General features: G+C 33.9%; 1 protein-coding gene across 4 annotated transcripts in view; it reads right to left on the bottom strand.

The window, feature by feature from the left end:
• Positions 1 to 60: 60 nt before the first annotated feature.
• LOC145970754 (voltage-dependent L-type calcium channel subunit beta-2-like) overlaps positions 61 to 23,588 on the bottom strand; it is a 33,651-nt gene continuing 10,123 nt past the window's right edge. For 3 of the 4 annotated variants that reach the window (XM_083097676.1, XM_083097677.1, XM_083097678.1), the window contains exons 3-11: positions 21,504 to 21,620; positions 19,968 to 20,087; positions 19,678 to 19,888; positions 16,128 to 16,225; positions 14,428 to 14,564; positions 14,082 to 14,247; positions 13,472 to 13,841; positions 12,663 to 12,695; positions 61 to 8,968 (exon numbers count right to left, since the gene is read on the bottom strand). In XM_083097676.1, coding sequence (XP_082953802.1) covers positions 8,787 to 8,968; positions 12,663 to 12,695; positions 13,472 to 13,841; positions 14,082 to 14,247; positions 14,428 to 14,564; positions 16,128 to 16,225; positions 19,678 to 19,888; positions 19,968 to 20,087; positions 21,504 to 21,620 — 1,434 coding nt within the window. In that variant the 3' untranslated portion in view covers positions 61 to 8,786. The remainder of the gene's footprint in view (positions 8,969 to 12,662; positions 12,696 to 13,471; positions 13,842 to 14,081; positions 14,248 to 14,427; positions 14,565 to 16,127; positions 16,226 to 19,677; positions 19,889 to 19,967; positions 20,088 to 21,503; positions 21,621 to 23,588) is intronic. The other variant, XM_083097680.1, reaches the window with a different exon arrangement.

The raw sequence follows: 23,588 nt of genomic DNA, 5'->3' as shown, positions 1-23,588 counted from the left end.
ATAGTCAAAATATGTAATTTCTGGGTAATTTGCAAAAGGGAACAATACAACGCGTCGATGTGTCATGTGATGATAAAAATTTTATTTACAAATGCGACAAATGTAGGAATTCGGGCACCAGTGACATGCGGGAGAGAATCGATGCGTTATCGTGACACTTCTTCGCGATAATCCTTCTTATTTTCGCTTTTCGTCTCTCCAAGACATCACCAGCGAAGGAGAGAATCACTGAGAGATGTAACAATAATAATCTTTACATTAAATATATACGATTAAAATCTAGTTATTTTAAGGGCTATGCGGGAGGGAATTACAATAATAGAAATATTTGGTTTCTCAAGGGGAAAAGTTGTCCTGTTATAGGATCTCTCAAGGGAGGAAGGGAGCAAGGGTAGGTAAATAGATGGGATGTGTCAAGGGGGAAAGGGGGGGCCTGGGAATATACTCCTCTCTTGCTTAAGTTTCAAAGGATAACATCACAGCATTGACATATCAACATCGAAACGATCAGAGCATCTCGTCCCTCGAAAGTCAGCTCGAGACTTTCGTTCGCTCGGAAAATGTTTCAATTTGATATCCAGAGAGCTAGATATCCTCGCTGAGCTCGCTCAAGGACTCACGAGGAGCGCGCTGCAACGATCGTAGCGCTTTTCATTTGCTATAGAACAATGTACAATATCTCATTAATTAGACGTCTCAATTCCGTCTCCAAACAACTGCGCGCATCATATGCAAGCTGTGTTCTCTCATTTGCTCGTTCGCTCGCTCACGCACGCACGCATACTCTCTCTCTCTTTCTCTCTTCTTTTCTTAATTCGCCTTGCACCCATCTTGCGATCATTACAATTAGATAATCGAATAGTAGCAATGTGATTGATACAATTCAACGCATAGCTTACAAATATTCTATCTTTCTCTCTCATTCTCTCTCTTTCTCTCTCTCTCTCGCTTCCTTCATTATCAGTGCAACAATAGTGAAATAAAGCTCTCTTCTCAAGGAAAACGAATGGATCGCGAGTGGATCACGTGGAACATATTGCCACATGCTGAAATATTTTTCGCGATACTGATCGCGCGCTTGTATGGTGTGTGACAGTAATATAGATAATATACAGAGAAAATCTTTGATCCGACGAACCAGCCACGAAAGGGAATTTTATCGAGGACGCTCGCGCGTGCACGAAAAGTCTATCATTTCTTTGACACAATTCCTACACACGCGACAGAATTGCGTCTAAGCGTTCATCGGCCCGAATTGACGATTGTCGCGTTACATGCATGATAAGTTTGAGCTTCCGCTAGAATACTTACTGACACTGAAGAAATTACAGTCTTGCCCTATCGATATTTATCGAAAAACGTTTTACTTTTTTAATGAACAACGTAGGTTTATGAAAAAATTATACCGCATTTTTAAATACTTATAGAAACATACGTCGTTGGACTATTTTTAATTACGGCTTAATAAAATTTATTATTGTAATTAGACATAATGCATATTTATTTAAGAGTAAAAACACATCGATTCGGGCCGATACATGACGCCGCAACAATCTTACATCGCATTTCCTCTCTTTTCGCTATACAGATATACTTTCGAAACCGCATTACATCGCCAACAATATTATTGCGAAAGCCATAAGCCTCGATACAAGGACAGGCATTTCGCAGATAGTTTAAGCATACCGAGGGGATTCGCATTGGCCGAATGTCTCCCTTGCGTCATATTCAATCGCTAGGGCACGTAAGGCCTGTGCTTTAATCCTCGTTTGGACCTTCCAACCATGTGGGGTTGCATTCAGTGAACACGTCGATGGGACGAACGAGGGAAATCGTCGTCGACGACTCGGCGCATTACTAGCATTGCAAGCGACTAATAAAAATTTACTACCCCAGCCAAGTTATCCTATCTTAAAAGGTACTTATAAAGACTTGCAATCCGTATAATGAAATCTTATTTTATGACTATCAGTTGTGTTCGGCATTAGAATTATTTTACAAATACGCTCTACGAGATTAATCAAATAATGAAGCAATTCAGAGTTACCTTCAAGCGTAATCTATCGGTAAAAATAATTTGTCATCCCGAAGAGATCGCTCGATCGATGAATCATCGTTTCGATAATGAAAGCTATCGTCGTCGACGATTTCGCTACAGCAAATTTGTTAAAATTTTACACTTCTTCGCACACGTTGTATAATGTCAAATTAGATCCGCGGGTAGCTTCGAGATTTTCGATCCGATCGCATTCGAAGCTAGACGTGGTCTCTTAACCCTATCATTTTATATCTTTCGCGTGCACACGGTGCGACAAAATACTTAATTAAACAAGTAATCATCGATAATTATCGATATAATCAAACAGCATCGTTCAATCTCGTTAGACTCTCTTCTCGTTTCAACAAATAAATATCTAAATCCGAAATGTCGCGAGTGAACGCATCGTTTGCGCGAGAGCGATCAAAGGCACCCGTCGACGATGCCGGAATCAATTAACAATTAAGCGAACAATTATCATTACGTGCACACAGTGCGAGCCAACGAATCAAATTCCATACAATTATCAGGTCAGTTCGCACCTTACACGCGCACAGTTCGTACAATATCGAAGGTTTATCCTCGTGACTCCTGCCTTCGTTTCACACGTCGATACTCGTTAGAATCATTTTAGTCTTCAGAAAATTCGTATGTTCCCAATTGGACTTTCAGTGTTTCGCCTTGCTTATGATCATCCACGATTAGTCAAAGCTTCTTATCTAGCATAACGCCTAGACGACGGGGCTCTCTATACATAAACTTATTCTGTACAAAATCGTCCAATCGAGTCGCCGAATTTCGAAAGAAATTGTGATAGATAAACATATGTTCTGTTTATGGAGAATAGTGTGCATTCAAGTTTAAATTGTTTCAAAATATAAACGGCTCTTGAATTGATTCGAAATAAATTTTATCGCGAAATGAAAGACATTCGAAATTTATTCTAAATACAATTCAGGAGAATGTTTTATAATTCATACTTTCGATGTGTCTTCGAAGGTGTTTGTATCAAAATTCGACAACGCGATTTTCCATTTCAACGAGCTTCTGAGTCAATCGTGTAGCTACAACGCAGAAACTATGAGCGTCGATTTAAGCACTTGTGATCGAAGGATATGGGTATTTTTAGGATCGCTTCCATCAAGCTATATACTGAATTTTTGACGCTACTTGAGCGCTATGTAGATCAAACATTACCAACGATACGGAAAATAAGAGCTGGATCAAAGCCACTCAAATCCTATAAGATATTTTCACCGCAGGTGAAATCCACTTCCTCCAAAGGAACATTTTCGTACGTGTATATGTATACATGTACTGAATAGGTGTACGCGAATGAGTCGATACACTCATGAATGTGTATGAATTTCCATCATTTCTTATCCCGAGGAGTTATAAAATATTATAAAAATTTCCATATATATCTCGACGATTATAAATTATTTATAAGATATACTTTGCACAACTATAACCATAGCGTACGGCTTTGCTCGGATCTGTGATCCACAAACAAGCAGACTGTTCAATTAATCAACAAAACGATATTCTCGATGTGCAGAAAAACGCTTCATTGATTTTTATTATAATATAAATTAGCGTTGCAATTAAATTTTCAAAATAATATTGAATATATTTTAAACTTATTTCGTGCATAACAACTTGCATATCTTTGTAACTAAAAAAAGAAAGTAACTATCAAATAAATGTAGATTTTGCGAAATTTCATTAAATCACTTTTCGCTTACAGGCATAAATTTGAAGATTAATGAAACGGATTTCTTTATATCGAGAATATCGTATTTACACTTCCTCGGACTGATCTCATTCGATGCGAATAGACGCGAATAAACGAACTTGTCGTACGGAAGCAAAAATAGCGTGAATATCTCTTATGTGGATTCACAGCGATCATGACGAAACCTATATTTACCTAATATGTACAAATCTGGGCTGCGCAAGGACCTCATGATTAATCATCTCCAAATGTATGAAAATTTCACGTTGAGATGACTCAGCGATGACTTTCAATCGATCGATTTGCTAAAGAACGAGACTTCCGCCGCTTTTGACTTTCTTATTCAAATGCGCAACATTAGAGATATTTATATCTATATCTCTTTTACAAAATTCTCCTCCCTAAAAGATAAAATTTATGTTTTCAACATTGATAAGCGATATTGGCGCGATAGTTCGCGTCGGCACGAAACCTCATGTGAAGCTTCAAGATGCTTCAGAGAGGATAATCAATAATATAAATATACCTATCTAAGGTTTAAACATTATAAAAGATAAACGAATGTTGCATACATGATCATAGCATGCACAAACCAATCATGTTTCACGATACGCTTTTTCCAACAAACAAATTCTTAATTAGTACCAATCATCGAATTTATAAAGTGTAATGCTTCAAAGAAATAAATTTTTTATACTGATAGCTTTCAAATTCATTTGTTCTCTCTGTCTTTCTGATTATGATTCAATCTCGTCTCGTGATTGAAATTAATTTCTGATTAATCTAATTATCTAGTGTTGCAATTTAAACTTTCAATAGATTTATAATGAAAGAAAAATTGAAATTCTTTATTGATATAACTCTATATTCTTTTCTAATAAATTAATTTATTTGATTATAAAAAATAATTTAGCGAGAAATGGGTACCAATTAAGGAAATGTATATTACATATTACCTAACCGTAAAAATCAGTTGCATTTTTTGCCCATCATATATGTCTATCTAATAGCGAACAATCAAACAAACAAATTGATCTATATGAGCTCAAATCACGACCTGACATTTCACAATCTTTGTAAATGCATCGAGATTCAATCGCAAAAGTGCAAAATGTACTCATACTTTAGATTAGATTATTAGAATATTATTATTATTACAATAAAATAAATAATTAATTCCAGATGACCAATGTTTCGAAAAAGAATAGCCGATTATGTTACTTGGTATTCGAAAAAAATAGGACGAAGAAAAAGATTGCGCTCGGAAACGTATAAAATTTTATAAAGAATAAAAACCCGAGATATTTTTGCCCGCCGCTTAGTTTATACTAGTTTATACAGCGACATACATTTAGTTTAGAACATCGCTAATTAAGAGCGCCTCAGCGCATACATTATTTCCTGCATGTAGGAAAAGTTTCCAATTAATTATATCCTAAATGATGGTTTATGCCCGATAGTCGTGATCTATTCCAAGCTACTTGGCTGCGAGAACGTCTTAAGATTTTCGTAAATTTTATATTTTTTGTTAAGTGTTACACATTTATTTCTTTTGCAAGGTGGATATATCGTTCTAGGCGGGAAATGTTTTGCGTATGTAATTGTAAAAAAGAGAGAAAATGATTCAACACGATCAATCTTTTCCTATTTTTTTTACCACAGTCGAATCATCCCACAGATTATAAAGTCAACAGATATTCGCAATGAGCATGTCACATACTAAGAGATTCCCGTAACATGATATATTTTTCGTATTTTATAATTTTAGAGAGAGCATAAAAACAAATCAAAAATCTAATTACACAAGTATCTTTTAGCTGAGTACCGATCCATGCGTTATCCATAGCATGTCGAAGTTGTATGAGTGAGTACTTGAACGGTACTCGTTAAAGGCTTCTTACAGTATTTACATAACGTTATAGGCGAGAAATGTGAATAAAAATAAGATCATTCCATGCCACAAACAATGTGAAATTTTTACAATTATTTCATTAAATATTTAAAAAGTGAATAAAATGTTTTAATATATATTGAAACGATAAATAACATATATTGAAAATTTCTCTATAATGAAAGTCATATAATTATTATATATTGAAAAATAGAGCTATATATGTATAACGATAGAGCGAGAACTAAAATTATATTTAAATTTAGCCTAGAATTTTTTGTGGGAAATTAAAATATTATAGATTTTATTCACATCTCCGCTGAACAGTTATATTCTTTAATGTTCTCATGTCTCGATTAAAATTCATCGAGCGATATAGATGGAATTCATTATATCATTTGCGTGTACAATTTATATGTATGTATGTATACTATGTACACAGAGCGTTTTCTTTGATGTAGAGTGTGTATCGGTGTGTATAGTCCTAATAAAACGTATAAACACATTACAGCGGGACGCGACCGGATGCGCCCGATCAGAATCGAAAACTTTCAAAGGATTTAATATCAACATCGATATTTTCTGGTTTCGAGTCATACTGTTCGTGCGTTTTCTCATAAATCAAAAACTCTCTCAAGAGAGTTCTATGTTACTTTGTCTAATTTAATTACGTGATTGATGGTAAGTATCACTACATTGATCGTTAAGTCATTGTCCAGCTACTTCTGCCGTCGCGATCGACGATGGATTTCAATTTCTACGATCAAATTCGAGATGGAGAGTCGCATCAATTGCAGATCGCTCCTAAGTAATCGCAAAATTATGATGGCTAATGGCTACATTCATTTTCATGATCGACGATCGAATTGAAATCTCTATAATTAGCTACGAAATTTCATTAAAGCTCTTCTGTTTCGGTTACTAGCAGAATTAGTTGTTAAAATTAGCTATTAAGATTAGCTGGTCATTTTTCTAAACGATCATAAACTTTCTTCAATTACGATTAATCATCATTATCACTTTCCCTATAATTAAACTCTAGAATAGAAGTCAAATGTACCTCTCTTAGATCTCAGTTTTTCTCGATCACAAGAAATATTCAGTTCTGCGTCGATCGTCGATCGTTATTCGACATAAAGGTTCGATTATGGGGCCCGGGAGAAGTCGGTGCAGGGATTAAGGCCCCAGGGCTCTCTTCACTCTCTTTCAAGTGCACTTTCTGTCTTGGTCTCCTCGTCCCACGCGATTATCTCGCGCGTCTACTAGTGTTGTTGAGCTGATTCCGCGAATGGAATTTGTCCTGCGTGTACTGCGATGGACAAGGAAGATTATTTCGATTCGATTAGAACTCTTGTTAGAAAGATCGTTTAATTAAACGATCGTTAAAATACGCTCGAACTCTTAACTAAGCATTCATGATGAATTTTTCCGACAATTGAAAAAGCGCGTGCAGATATCGAAGAGAAAAGTCCATCCTTATTGCGATAAATTTTGGAATTTGACAAACAATTCGTGTCCAAAAATAGAATTCATGCACATCAAATGTGGGAAATATCGTATGATGTAAAATGTACACATATGAAGATTTTCGATAATTACAATAATTGATTGATTCCGATAAATTTTAATAATTAATGTAGATAATATCATATAAGATTGAAATTGTTCAGATAATTTCTCGTACCATTTTTTGTTATCGTATATTTGTATTCAGTAATATATGTATATTTGTTCGAAAGTGAACATTTCGCATGAAAAATGTGTAGGGTCAATTTGATTATGCGAACGATTTTGTGTACTTAACGAGGAGTACCGGATGTAGTGTCAAGTATATATTTTTAAAAGATTATTTCACAACGCGTGTCATGTTTTCTTTGTGTAAAATAGCATAAGAGATGTCTCGAGAGAAGATGCCATGTATCGTGTGCATCTCGTCATGACCAACAATTATTATGGTGAGTGGTTGACACATTTGGCATAGTACATATGTTATATAATCGTTATGAGATGGACGTGTACGCTTTACGCAATAGCAGAGCTCTTAAGCATAACGTCATCGGACCAGTACATTTCAATGATGTTTGTGCGTGTAGATAGTTCGGTAATTGGTATTGTGGTTAACGATATAGCGTAACTCTGCAATCGCGTGGATGACATCACTAGAGTAGTACGCGACATTGAAACTGGGACATTGATCGGTGAGGCAAGACGCGACATACAAAGATGAAAATATGTTTCTAGATTTATATGTGTACGAATTGTGTGGAATTAGTATCATTCTGACGAAATTCCAGCAATGCCCAAGAACGGTGATTTTGGCATCGAATCATTGCTCGATAAAAGATATAAGTTATCGGTGTGAAGGGTCTTGATAATCACGTGCACGCTGCTGGTGATTGATGGCATATCAGAAGAAGAAGAAGAAGCAGAAGAAGAAAACATTGTCAATGCTTTATCATTAATCGTCTTTGATCCATTATTAATGAAGCGTAACCATACAATTGAGCTGAGATTGCAAATGCTATCGAAATCTCTGATGGTGCAAAAGAAGTAGTAGTCATGGTGAACATTATAATGCATTGTTATAGATGCAAGAGCTTTCGGAAGATAAGGATTCACGTTTCGATTGTGTTACAAAATTTCCCGGTTACAACACAACTGAATCGCATTCCCCAATTAAACAGCAATGAAATCTGACATTACTTTCTCTTGCAAGCAGCGCGAATGTAAAAAATGCAAGCCGGAATTATAGCGTGCACGCTGCTGGCGACTGATAGCGCATCAATAGCGAGGTTTTCTAGTTGTGAACAGGTACGCGAAGATAAATCGTCTCGAGAGATCGTCTCGAAAATGCGCCCGGATAGAATCGATATATGGTTAGCGTCTTTTAAACTTGATCGGTGGCGCGTGTCGATCTGCGGATTCCTATTCTCTTCTTTTTTTTTCATTCCCCTTTTTTTTAGCGCAACAGAAAACAGCCCCACTAACAGAGCGCAGCGATCTTATCGCGAGGTAGCGCACTTCCTAGCGTTCGGTAGCGTTACCGGGAGGCGAGCCCGCTATAGGGCGGTGGTGCGCAGATGGGGACAGCGCTGTAGCGACAGGCCCCGGGGCCCCAGCTCCTAAATAGCATTAAGAGCGCGCGAGTCCTGCTGCTGGCGACGTCTCGAGGCACTACCGTAATCGACGCCGTGCTCCTCCTCACCGTAATCGTGATCCATGCGATCGCCCCGATCGCGATCCATCCGCTCCAGCCGCGATCTTCTTGTTCCGCCGCTGACATCCCCGGCACCGTAACTGGTTCCTAAATTAGATACAGAAAGATTAAAAAGCTACTCGTAGAAAATTATGCTAAAATGCTCAAGCAGTTTCCGATTTTCACAAATTGTACAGTTTTATTATCACTCATTATTTAATTATTTTTAGTAAACTATCAATATTTTATTGATAAGAACGAAAAATCGATTATGCAAATGAGAATTTTTGTAGATATCTTTATGAATTATTTAGATAATAAAAGAAGAAATTATACATATATAATTATAGACTTTGAATTTTCGGAGTAAAATGGAATTTGATATATCAAAAAATAATTAATTATGACAATTACAAATTTTATTGCCAAGAAGCTATCTATATACTATATAATCACATTGTTGAAAACTCTATTCTAAAGAAAGAACGCCACTCGGAAGTAATTATTGTTATGAACCAGGATGAGATCAATTCCAGTCAATATTCATTCCAACATTCCACGCTACCTAGTCCATGCAAGCTCTAGAAGCAAAAAAAAAATTAAATAAAAAACGAGATACATCGCAAAGACTCCGACGTTCGAACTACCATTGCGCAGGTGCGCAGAAATCGAGAAGTAGAAGAGTGTACTGGTCGCAACGGTTAATGTAACCTCGGACATAAATTCTGCGAGATGATAGATCGCGTATGATCCGCGACGAGAATAAGGAAATTTCATAACTTCTGCCCTCTCGACTCACGCGGCTATGTCGTTAATATATTTCTTTCTACCGTTAGATAATGTCTAATCTATAATCCTATTCTATGTAAAGGGTTGGTGAAGGGCTTGCGAAACATATTAAGATGAAACAGAGGTGTTTGGCGGAAATAACGACTGAACTTCTGATTGTGATATGTTAGAATTTAAAAAATTTTTTTCATAATTAAAGAAATGAAAATGAAAATTATGTTATTAATTATAAATTATATCTAATTTTAATAATATACTTTTATTTTAGAATGAAAAAAATGTAAGGTATATCGAAGTCAAATTTCATAGTATAAAAAATAAAATGATCTTAACTGATATTTAGAAACATAAAATATATGATTTTATTAGTTTTACATAAAAATATATTTATCTATAATCTATATAGTATAGTAGTAAATAATATATATAGTAAAATATTATATATATTTTTTTAATAATTAAAAAGAATATTGAGTAATATGCATCTAAATAACAAGCAGATCGTAAATAGAAGTTCAACCGAAATAAAATTCTAAGTATTAGGACAAGGGAGCTGTTATCATAGGCAAGAAATGGAATTGAATAACAGTGGCGTAATTGCGCCAATACGTAATTGCAACAATAAAAAAATTTTTATAATATTCTAATAACATGTAAACTATGTTAAAAAAATATCTTGACACTAAAAAGAAATAAAATGACTTATGAATAAAATAAAATTGTGTGTAAAAATTTCGAAATTTTTTTAAAAGTAAATTGTGTATTCTTTGATGAAACTCGAGAATATGTATGATTTTAAAAATATTATTGCATAGGTACAAATCTATGTAAATAGCCACATCACAATTTTACGTTTGGAAATAATTTTTCAAGGTTTTCAATTTTTCAATTTTCAAGCAGAATGAAATTCATATATATATGTATAATAATTTATAAGTCGAAGAATTTTATAATATTTTAGAAAATCCCTGATTGTTTTTGGCGAACTTATAGTTACCCCACTGCTTACAAAGGAATATAATGATAGAGGAAATATAAATCATTTTTCTCTGCTCGAGAGAGACAAAATCGGGTCGGTTCCGTGTTTCCAGGCCCATGCACCAAACCCATTTGTACTTACTACGCGCGCTCTCACAAAGGTATTCCTATTACACAGTCTCTAATTCTCTCAATTTTATCCACACCCGGAATTAATATTCACAGGTCGGATGGCGTGTAAAATTCTCGGCCGCTTTTATGCCGCATAAAATTGCATCCGCGCGATGGAAGGAGGAAGTAGAAGCGACCGCACAACAGATAGATACGTCCCGCGTTCCGACCCTCTTAATTCGAGTGTTTCGTCTTGGTCTCTTGGTCACCATGACCATAGTTGTACTGGCTCTGTTTTCGGATGATGCCCGTGGCAGCCACCGCCTCCACTTTTACACGTAAACAAAGAGAACATCGGAGTCAAAGCTCGTTGCTGATAATAAAAGGGCCTATAATTTGGGCATAGTTTGCGACATCCTCGCAGATCAAACAATTCTCGCAGACTTTTTTTTGCACATTGATCTTTGTTACTGCAACGTAGAGAATTTAGAAATTGATGAGTATAATTGTGAAGGAGATATGTAAGAGATAACTCACAAATGGAGTATAGCTATCATTGCCTTGCGCAATTGCGCAATAATTTGGTTAATTTGGCGTAGCTTGAAAGCACCCGTGGATTTTGCAACTTCTTTCGAGTAATTATGATTTACGTAAAATACGAAGAATACATTTTAAAATGACTCGGAAAAATTAGTAAGTTCCATTTTATGTAATATATTTATAAAAAGAAAAGATAAAAAAATATTACAATTTTTTTACAATATTAAATTTTACAAATTGCAAATTTTGTATTTTTAAAAATTTTAAGGATCTCATATATATATATATATATATATCTAAAGAAAAAAAAATCTCTCTCATTGTTTACGAAAATTCGTATTGACTTATTCTCTCATATTTTCAATAAAATTTAAATAAGAGATCCATTTATAATCAACAAAATACAACATATACGAAATAAGTTGCAAATAAAGGTAATATTAAGATAAGCATGTATATTTAATAATTATTAAATATATTAAATTTATTATAGGAAAAGAAATTTTCTGATGACTGTACGAAAAGAGTTAGGGGAGTGATTGCACAAATAAAAAACGAAACGCAGAATTGTCCGCACTAACAGGGAAATAAACGCGCCCGGTCTTACTGCACTGGATACAAGTTCGTATCAATCCCTATGTTCGATCCGTACATTCCCGCTGAAAAGAAATATAATGTCAGGATAAGGTGGTATCAATTCGATGATAAGCGAATACGCGATAAATGCAGAGCAGCTTTAGCTGTCACTGAATTATTCTTGTAAAAGATAAATTGAGACAGAAAGTTGAAGTTGGAAGATTATTAGTTGTACGGTACTTTGATCAATAGAATCCTCTGCGATTTTTAAATTAATACATAATAAAACAAATTAATTTAAAATCAAATTATACTTAACATCAAAATGTCTCCATGTACATGCCTAAAGTATTTTACATAACTGTTTGTGCAATAAATACTTATTGATACATAAATAATTAATTCTCTCTTATATAATTAAAAGAAATTATGTCATAAAAGATAATATAAGAGAAAAATGTTACATAATTTTTTTACTACAACAATAATCTGGAATATCGATATAACAATTGTGTAAGATAAATTGCTATATTTTGTGTGTAGAATAGCATGCAACAATAAGATAATAAAAATTCTGAATATGTAATATATAAATCAATAATACCAGAAAGTATAAAAATATGTATAGATTTTGACAAAATGCAACGCCTATCTTTTAGCAGGTCTTTATAAAGATGGGATTCTATTTTCTAAGACGAATCCATATAATACGTCTACATGCAATTAACGATCCATATGCTAAATAAAGATAAAAACAAGAAGTACAAAAGTATGTGGAGATACATGCTCGAAGAGAATATTGATTTACCTCTTCGATGATAATAAGGCTCATGAGGGGCACCTGAGAGGACAAGAAGAAAGTATCGAGTGTTAATGGCGAAATTGGGTCTCGTTAAATTTTTGAGTGGGCTAGAAGGCACGAGCGAGGATCAGGATATCGAAAGAGGATATCACGAAACAATCAAGACAAAAAACGGCGCTTATGCTATATTAAATATTACTCGAGATATTTGAATAAATAGTTAATAACGTCTTCAAAATTATTTTCTCCGAGTAACATAATAAATCATTTCCGCGAAGTCAGTATTTCGGTCACTAGCCAGCTTTGTGCATTGCCAAATATGTTCATAAACGAGTCCTATTTCCGGTCGGCAGTGCCAAAGACGTCAATCGACGTATTACGCGTCGATTTGTGCTATGTATCACTGCCAAAAGCGATATATCGTTGTAAATTGTGTTGGTTGTACTTTGTTTCCTGTGCTTAACAATCTTGGATGGTTTCCACAGAACCATTACCAAATGACCGAAGTATTGGCTTTCGAGTAAATCTCTGCCTCCGCGCGCATGCTATTTAAAATCTTCCTACTATCTCAAGATCTGTTCGAAAAACATTCTTGCTCGACTAGAGATTTTCTGTATTTATCATCTTTTGAGAGGAAAATATTTCGTTATGATTTCCACAACTTAATAATGATGTTGAGAGAATCGTGGGCGGAAATCGATCGTCTTATTAAATCGAAGTATATGAAATATTTGAGTCTAGAATTTTTTTAAAATGATTTACAACTGAATGACTTAATGATCTTCGCCTGGTCTCGTGAAATAATGGCGTGTTACCTGATGGCACGCGTTGCGTGTATGTATCCGTCGGTGCATCAGGTGCAGGCACGGCGCGTGGCACCGAGGTAAAATCTGGCGGATGCGTCGCCCTCCAATATGCTTCCAGATACTCGGCCACGTGTTCGCACGCCTCCTCTAATTGATTTTCATCCAGGATGACGTCGAACATATCTGGCGGACATTGCGCCAGTTTTTCCGCGGCCACCATCTGCACATTGAGGTGACGTATCTGCGACTTTCCTCGGGTTTTAATCAGCCTTTGCAGAACTTTCGGCGAAGAAATTTTCAAGTAAACGATTGTGGGCGCCAGGCTGGTTTTTGCCAACTGCGATGGGTGGTTTATGGTATCGCAGTCCAAAACAACTAGCTAAAAGCGTATATTCAATTGATCGATTAATTATTTATTCTTAATTATTTATTCTTAATTTATTATTATTAATTTATTTATAATTAATTAATTTATTCTCCCGAAATGGATTAATTTTATTATCTAACTTACTTGCGTAAAAACTTTGTCTTTTATGAGTTCTCTCAATATCAGAATAAATATAATAAAAGAAAAAAAGATTTATACAGAAAAGTTGGTTTAAAATATTTGTTTACAAACCTGAAGAGTTCTGGCAAGCTCGAAGATCCTCTCGATCTCTTGCTGAACTTCCGCTAAACAGCTGCTCCTGCTAGTTGAGCGTTCCATGATTGCTCTTTTAGTTGGATTGTTCAGCAAGGATCTTTTCGCTAATGAAATATCTGCCATTACCCTCGTGATAATAATTCTGTAATAATTAACACTTTTTATGCAATTTATAATATAAGGGAAATACAAGTGAAATATTAACTTTTTATTGCTTAATAATTTGCATGGCACGTTAGTAATATACATGTTTTTACTTAAACTTAATTATGAAAGCGAATATAGAGAGCAAGCGATGTTTGTTTAAAAAATCGAGACAGACCTTCCTTCGAAGCGATGTTTGAGAAAATCGAAGAGCGCCTTCTGCATCATATCTGTCACTTGATAACCCTTGAGCGATGGCCCGACCAGTACCACAGGCCTCATGGATGGTACCACGTCGTAGGGGGTCGTAGTTTCCTGAAAATTCAAGTAAATGATCAGTCCAGCCAATCAAGACGAGCCCCGTTCGCCGGTATCGGCCCCAGGATAGTCTCACTTACGTAGGACTGCGTGTGAGCACGGTATGCAACATTGAAACATTGAAATCAGTTAATGGCCATGTCGATTTGACACATGCGACCTCCTGCACGACCAAAGCCCTTCCTTGAACGTCCGTTTACGGGACATCCTCTTCGAACACCGAAGGTACTTTGGCCAAGCAGCATGTTAGTAACTACTATATCGAACTAAGGTATTAACGGCCTCCTAATCGCATCGACTAAATCCTATCCTACGGCGGTGAACAATTTTCATCACGATGCGCGATTTCGAACAAAGATGATCATTGGACGCTGTATACGTGGCGAAAAAATTGACTAACACTTTCTTAAATGGAACCAATGTATTGTTACTGATAAGCAGTTATTTCAGTTATAAGTATAGCACTGCAAATAATGAAATCTCACTGAGAAGAATCAGTGGTATTGCCTGATGTTTTAGTAAAATTTTTCTTATACTGCAGTGAATTAAAAAGAGCAAAATGTGTTTTCACTGAAGATCAGTGAAATATTTATTAATTTTTGATAAAATCTTGTTACTGCTTTAATCAGTGACATTTTCATTAATTCAATTTAAGAGAGCAGAGTGTTATATATGTGAGTAAGAGTGTTATGTATGTGATAAAGTTTTTACCAGTCGTTCTCGGATTGTATACATTAAATGTATATTGATATAATATGTGACGTACTGTGAAGGAAAAGTATATGCGTATGATAATTCATGTGTATACTATAACAATAATAATTTAAATATAATGCATTTAATCTGTAGAAAGATTATAAAATATACGCGCTGAAAATACTTTAACGATATTTTTAAAATTGAATGCAAGATTTCAAAATATAATTGCAAATATATACTTATAGATACATAGAAGGATGTAATATTTTTTCAGCGTCGACTGGTAAATTCATTATCTTATTGTTAGAGGAACATTCTCTATATGAAAGCGTGTACTCATTAACCGAATGCTTAGTACTAACGTTATAACTTCAAATATATATGCGTCAAGCAGTGAAACTTAATGTTTCTTATCCAATATAATTATTTTCGCTAAAGAAATAAATATCTGACAATGTTATAAAATAATACTAGAGACAAAACGTTTCAATATGGACACAGTATAGATTTGCAAAATCGAGCAATTAGATAGGAATATTATTTGTACGCCTAACTAGTGTGAGAAAGAAATTGATGCATCGTGGCGTCTATCAGATATCTTCATTGTATAAAAATAATGTTAAATAAAAAGAATTAAATAATCTATTCTAAGGCAATAATTAGTATCGGAGCAAACAAACCTAAAGTTGTCGAATTTTCAGATTTTCTAACATCACAGGATGATATTCATTATTACTCATGATGCATCATTGAACATCACGCCAGTGTGCGTACATTTTATCTAAGTGTAAAAGCTCAAAAAGCGGCAAGATGTGCATGGTGCGTAGATAAATGTGACAATATGATCCGCCGAATGTTTACCGGCTTCTTGAAGAAGTTCTTCCGCTTTTCCTTAGCAGGTGGTGTCGTCAGGGTCGCCTTGCCGGGTCGTACGTTGCCGACACTGTCACTGTCGTCACCTGTTAAAAGAATATATTCGCAGTTATTCAAGATTTCATTTGATTCTCGAGTGAACGACAAGTCCCTCTTTCTCTCAAAGAAGCTATCAAGAAGCATTCAATTGATGTGATGCAGCGTAGATATAATTCACTAACTTATGCTCGTGTTTTGCTTATAGTAGCGGCTATCGAAGATCAGCAGCTAGCTACAGCAGTACTAAGAATCGCAAATGTGCTAACATGAGTGGCACGAATAAAGTGACTTACCTTAACAATTTTAGCAATGTAATAAAAACTAACTAGGGCGTGTAGATAATGAAGAGAAAGCGGTGAGCGATCTCTTCCGCGAGAGAGCAGAAATAAAGAAGCTCGCATCTCCGTGTAAACCGCAAGGAAAAAAAAATATTATACATTTAATAAGATTGAATTAAAGAAATAGCATATAAGAGCCAGCGCAATAATTGGAGCGCATATTTTTTAAGTAAACAATATTTTAACATGTAACGAATGTTTCGGTCTCTTTTTTTGGGCCATCCTCAGCATAATTCAAAACAATAAAAGAGAATGACTACAAAACGCAAATATTGTCACAATAGAAATGATTATATAAATTGTAAAATCAATGGGAATTATTAAATCAAAAACGGGCACGATATAATCTTTAAATCAAGTGTTGGTCAAACCTTCATCTCTCACATCATCAAGAGGTGCATAAAAACTTGTTATGTCCAGCATGAACCGCGCTCCTTCCCAGCTGACAGATCAGGAAATTTTTTAGTAGAAGTACATATGGTATATATGTGTATGTTTATGTATATAATAGTGCTACAAAGCATTTATATCAATATTTCCCAGAATTGGCTAGGTCGAAATAATGTAAATCACAAAATTAAAAATAGCTTGTGAATATAGATATTAAAAAGATGTAGGAAATTATATAAAAATTTTTATACATATCTAAATGTCCGTTCAATAATTATCGCAAAAAATTTGTCAAGCGTATAAGATAGATTAATCACTTCCTGACAAGGTAAAACAATTTAAAAGATATAATAAATATAAATATGTTATTTTTATAGTTGACATTTAAAATTTTGCCAACTTTTATCGATTATAATCATATAAGTATTGTTTAGGCATTCTATATTCTGATTTAATAAATTATAACGAAGAGATGTTTTTATGAACTTTGATATGAATGATTTGTCATGTTCCTGATATGACTATGATGTTTAGAAATCCTAGTAAATAACTGTCTTTAAGTCTGTCTTACATAGGATGCATCGCAGTTCATGCAGTTAATTTTATATAAAATATTATTGCAAACAGATTTAGGGATGTTTTTATGAATTTTGTGGTGAACTTAGGGATGAAATGTGGTAAAATTAGATGTCTTTATGAATTTTGATATATTTACGTAATTTATTAAAATAAGTTAATTTAATATTAAAGTCTTTAATAATATTAATAAATTGTTCAGCAAGAAAGGAATATACGTAATGGAAGAAATGTATGCAAAGTAAAGTGAGAGGATGCTTTTTCGTTGTGTTCAATAATATTCTTGGTATCTTTAAATTTGTTATATAATATTTTAAGACATTGGTGGAAATTTTGAAAAATGAAATTCAATAGATGACAATTGACCATTAAAATTATCTATCTTGGTTTATCACAATGTCTTTTTTGATAAGGTGAATATTAAGATAAACAGTTAAGATATCTGTCTGAAAAAATATTGTTTTATGAAATGAGTCACATAAATTATATTTTATAAAATCATAAGGATATCAAAAAAGTTTAATCTATTATTTGTCAAACTTTTACACTAAAGTTTTGCAATCGAGAGTAGAAAGAAATAAAGATATCTGATGCGTAATTTATCAAATCAGAAAGGATAGCAAGAACCATGTCATCTATATATATCTAAAACAAATGGAGGAAGTGAACTTTAACATTTCAAGGACTTCTTTTTCTACAAATTTTTGTAATACTATATTCATAATGTTGGGGAACAAAGGAGAGCTCACGAGAATACGTAAATTTATTGGTAAAGAATCCTATTGAGTATGAAAAATGTAGAATTTAAAACATAAAACTAACAACCGAAAGAAATTCCGCCTTAGGAATGTAATAATGATCAAAAATGTGACTCAGAATGTTTCATAATTATCAGATAAGTAATTATATTTCTCGGATATGTTATCTAGCGCATTTTTAAGGAAAGTATAATTTACAAGATAATTTATAAACAAAGAAATAATATTAAGTGAAATTAAATTAGATTTTTTTTTTATTATTAATGTGTATATATTTTTGAGTGTTTCTTACTAATTGAAAACTATTTCTCTGACGTGGCAATATATAAAAATTTTTAAATATAATTTACTGTAAATGAGAGACTAAGTAATAAAGGACTGTTTTAGGAAAAGAAACTATTATTCTAAATGGACAATTTAATTTATATATTTTTAAGAATCTGTGAGCCCTCGATAGCAACTCATCATTATAAAGTAACGATGTATAGATGAAAATGGAAATAAAATTTGAGTTCTTTCATCGTATTAGTATGTTTCTTAAGTATTTTTAAGGATTTTTCTTGAGGACAGTGTTTGTCTCCATATTATTAAGCAAATTCTCTTTCATGAGATTATTCAAAGTGATGTTGTCTTTATAAACTCGTGTAAAAATTAAATTGGGATTTTAGTTTAGAGATGTTTGTGTAATAATGGGTAAATGTTTTATATTATTATTGAAATTGTCACGAAAAGATGTGAATAGGAAGGAAGATGATTGATAATATGTGACAACCGGTTTTCAATGATTATTTGTATTTTAATAGATAATTTTCTTAGATTGTTCTCAAAGTTTTTCATAAAATCCATAGTTAATTTATCTGTGTTTGTCACAGGCAAACTAAAATTCTCACCCAATCGTATTAAACAGGGGTGTATGTAGTGGAGAGTGGCACAAACCCAGATACACCTGTAGGAATATATCCATGGCAGACGTAGTGACGTATCTGTGTGGGGCATTTACACATTTTTCAGCCCAATAAATGATTGCTAGAAATATGATTTAATATCGAGATCTGACAAAAATTGTAATAATATTAAAGAAAATCTACATGTTTCATTAAATGTTATAATATTAAATTAACATGATTTGCGTATGCGTTAGTACGCGTAGTTTTATTCACTTGCGGACTACACAGAAATTGCTTCGATCTAAAATTCGGGGCGATATAAGCGCTGAAAGCTGGTGTATGTGTATCTGAAATAGTGGGATACTTAGAATTTTTCAAGCGAACGTTTATTCGTCACATTTTTTTACTACCGGCCTGTGGCAATAATTCGTCCGCCTGTAATGCACTGTAATACACGTCGAGGATCAAGCTGAGAAATTTCCCGATCAGGTACATCGAATTGAGTACATCGTGAATTTTGGGGGAAAGAAAGAAGGACGTGCTAGGATACCTGGCGTAGGTGGTGTGGAACCACGTGAGGGCATACCACTCTCGCCAAGGTTCCCTGAAGACCCTCCTCGCGTGGAGTACAGGCCTTTCGTACCACGCGCGGCGCTCGCCTGTAACCTTAAGGCCTCCAGCTTCACCGGTGACGGGATGAAACCCACGTCGCAGTTTTCTTTCACGAGCCTGCCAATCCACCAGTTGTTGTCGTACTTCTCCTGGATGAAAGCGCATCATTCATGAGCGAAAAAAATTTCGGAATGCGTTGCGAGAAAAGATCTAAACATGCCCTGCTACCTTGATGTGAAGAAAGTCGCGGATGTCAAAGCTGACGGCGGAGCCGTGAACGGGTGAATCATCGTCGACGGATCCGTCATAGCTCACGTTGGTCCGCACTGCAAACGCTACCGGCTTTGACTGAAACGTAAATTGGAAAATTGTATAAAGAATTCATAAATACACTCCACATTATATTCGTTTAATCAATGTTACGGTATTTTTGACGTAAATCATAAAAAATATAAAAAGAAGATATATTTTATTTAACTAAATCAATTTCGTTTACATGATTTTTTTTGAATCCATCTGCTTTATAATGTAATCTGTAATCCATTTGCGATTACTCAGAGGAAAGAAAGCTGGGCTATGATTATCAACTTGGATGGCAAACAACGCGGTGTCGTCGCGTACCACCGCATTTAGTTACGTATCATCGCCCTCTTTCCGTGTTATCGACTTTTCTATCGGGTCACGGTGCAGCTTCTATATCGCGATATGTACACAAACACGGATAGCTATATCGCTTGTATGAAGTGGAAAATAAAAGCCGACTACATCGTCGCGTCGCGTCGGCAAGCTTCACGGCCGATCGACAACATTGTCAGCTTATGCGTGGACGCATTGCCAGTGACAACGTCGTCTCTTCAATAAAGAATAAAAGACTATTATAGCGATGTGAAAGAGCTTTTCATTTTTATTGCGACGAACTATCCCTCGAAGGTCGTCTCTCGCCAATCAATATCCGTTCATTGCTAAGCCGAAGAAGACTGAGTCGATCAGATCTTCATATTTGATGTTGCTATATTTCCTAGCTTTACTTGAAATGACGTTTGTCAGCTGATTCTACCATCTTCGTTCACTCAGTCACTTGTGTCTGCCTAGATATTTCCAAATGTAAAATTACAATTCACACAGAAAAGATATATTGTATTCTGAATATTTTATTTTACACTTCATAATTAAATTTAAATTGAGAGTATTTTTTTAGCAAGTTAATATATTTGTGATTATTTCATATTATTCTTTTTTATATTTGTTTCTATAAAAATTTTATCAGAAAAAAATAAAATAGAAATACAGGAAACATAACAGCATTTCAACAAATATTTGCCACGCATGTTTTTCTCTGTAAAATATCTCTCGAGCGACGTGAGTACCGACGTTATTGCCGCATGTAAGACATTCGCAGCACTCGTATGATTCTTAGATCGGATCATATTTTTCCATAAATTTTTCTTCATAACTTGGAGTATAAGCGCGAAAAGAAGTTGCGCGAAGCGTCTGATTGGTACTTCACTGAGCTGCGTTTTATTTCATTTTTTCTCATTTCCTATCTCGACACTGCGTTCCGTCGCGGACGGAATTTCACCTCCGTCGCTTTCCATGCAAATTCTCGATGTTTATGATGCCGTGATGAAATACGATGGATGTGATAAGATACGCCCGCTCAATCGATATGCGATGATCCAGCGTGAGAAGAGAAAAAAAAAAGATAAAACGTGTAGCTGTAAATGAACGAGGCAAACTGGAGCACGCGGGGGATTAATGACTTACTCTGGCTTTTTCGAGTTGATTGAGGGCCTGCCTCTCCTTCTCGCGTCGCAAGCTTTCCTTCTCTTCGTCCAGCGAGAGATCTGAGCTCGGCTGCGAGTAATTCGAGTCCGCCGAACCCTAAAATCAGACAAGTTATTCGTGAGATTCGTGTAATTTCACAGACAATTAAGTTTTAGGAAACATAGGAAAATTCTGTTATTGTATTTGTATTGAGTGTTAACTAAATAAATTTTATATATATCTCTTTTTCCATTTATGGCGAATTAATATTTTTTAGGGATAATATCTATAATATTGTTTTAAATCATCCCGCACAACATTTTTTATTGATATTGCCTTTCAACATGCAATTTAAAATTCTTTTTGATCGAGACTTAAATAAAGTTATCCAAGGAATAATCTTAAGAGAGAGAAAGAGAGAAATTAATTTCAAATATCAATTTATCTCTATTGCAATATATATAGTATTTTCAGGCAAATCGATTATAAGTATATGTGATACAAGTTTTTATTATAAATACATTATCACGCACATTAATTGCAATATTCTTTGATTAATTTGAAATTGCGTTCTTAAGATTATTTATAACAAAAATATATTAACATTAACACCACCTACGAACCCTTTCTAGGATAATTCAATAAATAAGGTAACATTGGCAACTATACGCATATAGCACATGTTTTGTTACTTTATTTATTAAATCGCCCTCATATATCGATATTTAAAGAGGAGTTTTATTCCTTGAATTCTGTATATTTAAGCAACATCTATTTATTCTGTGTAATCATGTAACGCTAACTATGACTTTGTCCGCGAGACCGTGACTGATAAAGTGCTGTGCGACGCAGTTCATTACGTCTATCACACCCTACAAGCATCGGCGTAGATTACCTTATAACAAAGGAAAGCAGTCTAGCAAGCGTTAATTAGTTCCTGTTAAAATTAAAAGAATCGATCGGGTATAGGGAAGAAGACCTACGTATATTTGATATTTGTCGTTGTAAACAAGAGATTGAGGCCAGCATGAACTTTAATTAGTGTATTAAGGGGATATGGAATATCAGTTATTTTATTAATTATCTCGATAAATTTAGTGCCATCTATGGATCCACGGATATTTAAATGCCAAACTCACTTATATGTATTACAAATTCATGTATTATATATGACAATTATATTATAGATATAAATATTACTTGGGGAGACATCTTTCTATGCATCTGTTAAACTCACTTTTCCCCCTATTAAAGAATAATTTACATGCTTTATTTAACATAATTGTTGGGGCGTATTTTCTAAATTAATTTTATTAATAGAAATTGTTTATCTTTTATAGATATGTTTACCTTAATAAATAATTATTATTTTAAAATAAAAATAGTAATAAATTTTTATATACTTAAGATAGAATTTGTATAGAACAAAGATTTCACTCAAAACCAGTAAAGGTCAGCTTTGCTCTTATTTTCAGGTAAAATCATAATGAGAATTTTTATGTTATAATAATATTATTTATTTATATATTTCAATTTTATTTTTATTTTATTATATTTCAATTTAATTATATCCAGCATTGGATTATCTTTCAAAATTTATCATATTTGATTTGCATCAATAAATTATAAAATCGTCAAGATTGTTTTTATAGGAGAAATTATCAGAATCATCTTTCTTTTAGAAAGACTTGTTGAAGAATAAATGTATTTATCCGGCAGGTCGTGGTCATGCTAACAATTTTTATTGGATGTATTATATCTTCAACACTTTTTTTTATAAATATATAAATACATGGATGCTTACGGTAAGAATATTTCGAGTGCCTGCAATTTGCATGATAAAAGCAAGAGAGAAAATTTAATCGATTCGAAATGTATATTATAATAATGTTCTAAAAATACTTAATAAATAATCCTTTAAAAAAAGTATTATTATTTCTATATTTTCTACTTCATTTTTTTCCTGAAAATCTGTATATAGAATGTATATATATTGTATATATTATATACTATCTATACCTGCAAATTGTAAGTGGTCAAGATAAAATATGTATGCATTTATATATTTATAGAAAGCATTTATAT

Source organism: Camponotus vicinus, unplaced genomic scaffold (genome assembly GCF_025532165.1).
Source record: "Camponotus vicinus isolate PSW18456_S1 unplaced genomic scaffold, iyCamVici1.0 SCAF_4, whole genome shotgun sequence".
NCBI lineage: Eukaryota > Metazoa > Arthropoda > Insecta > Hymenoptera > Formicidae > Camponotus > Camponotus vicinus.
Note: the sequence above shows the minus strand (reverse complement) of the source record. Positions and strands in the feature narration are given on the sequence as shown.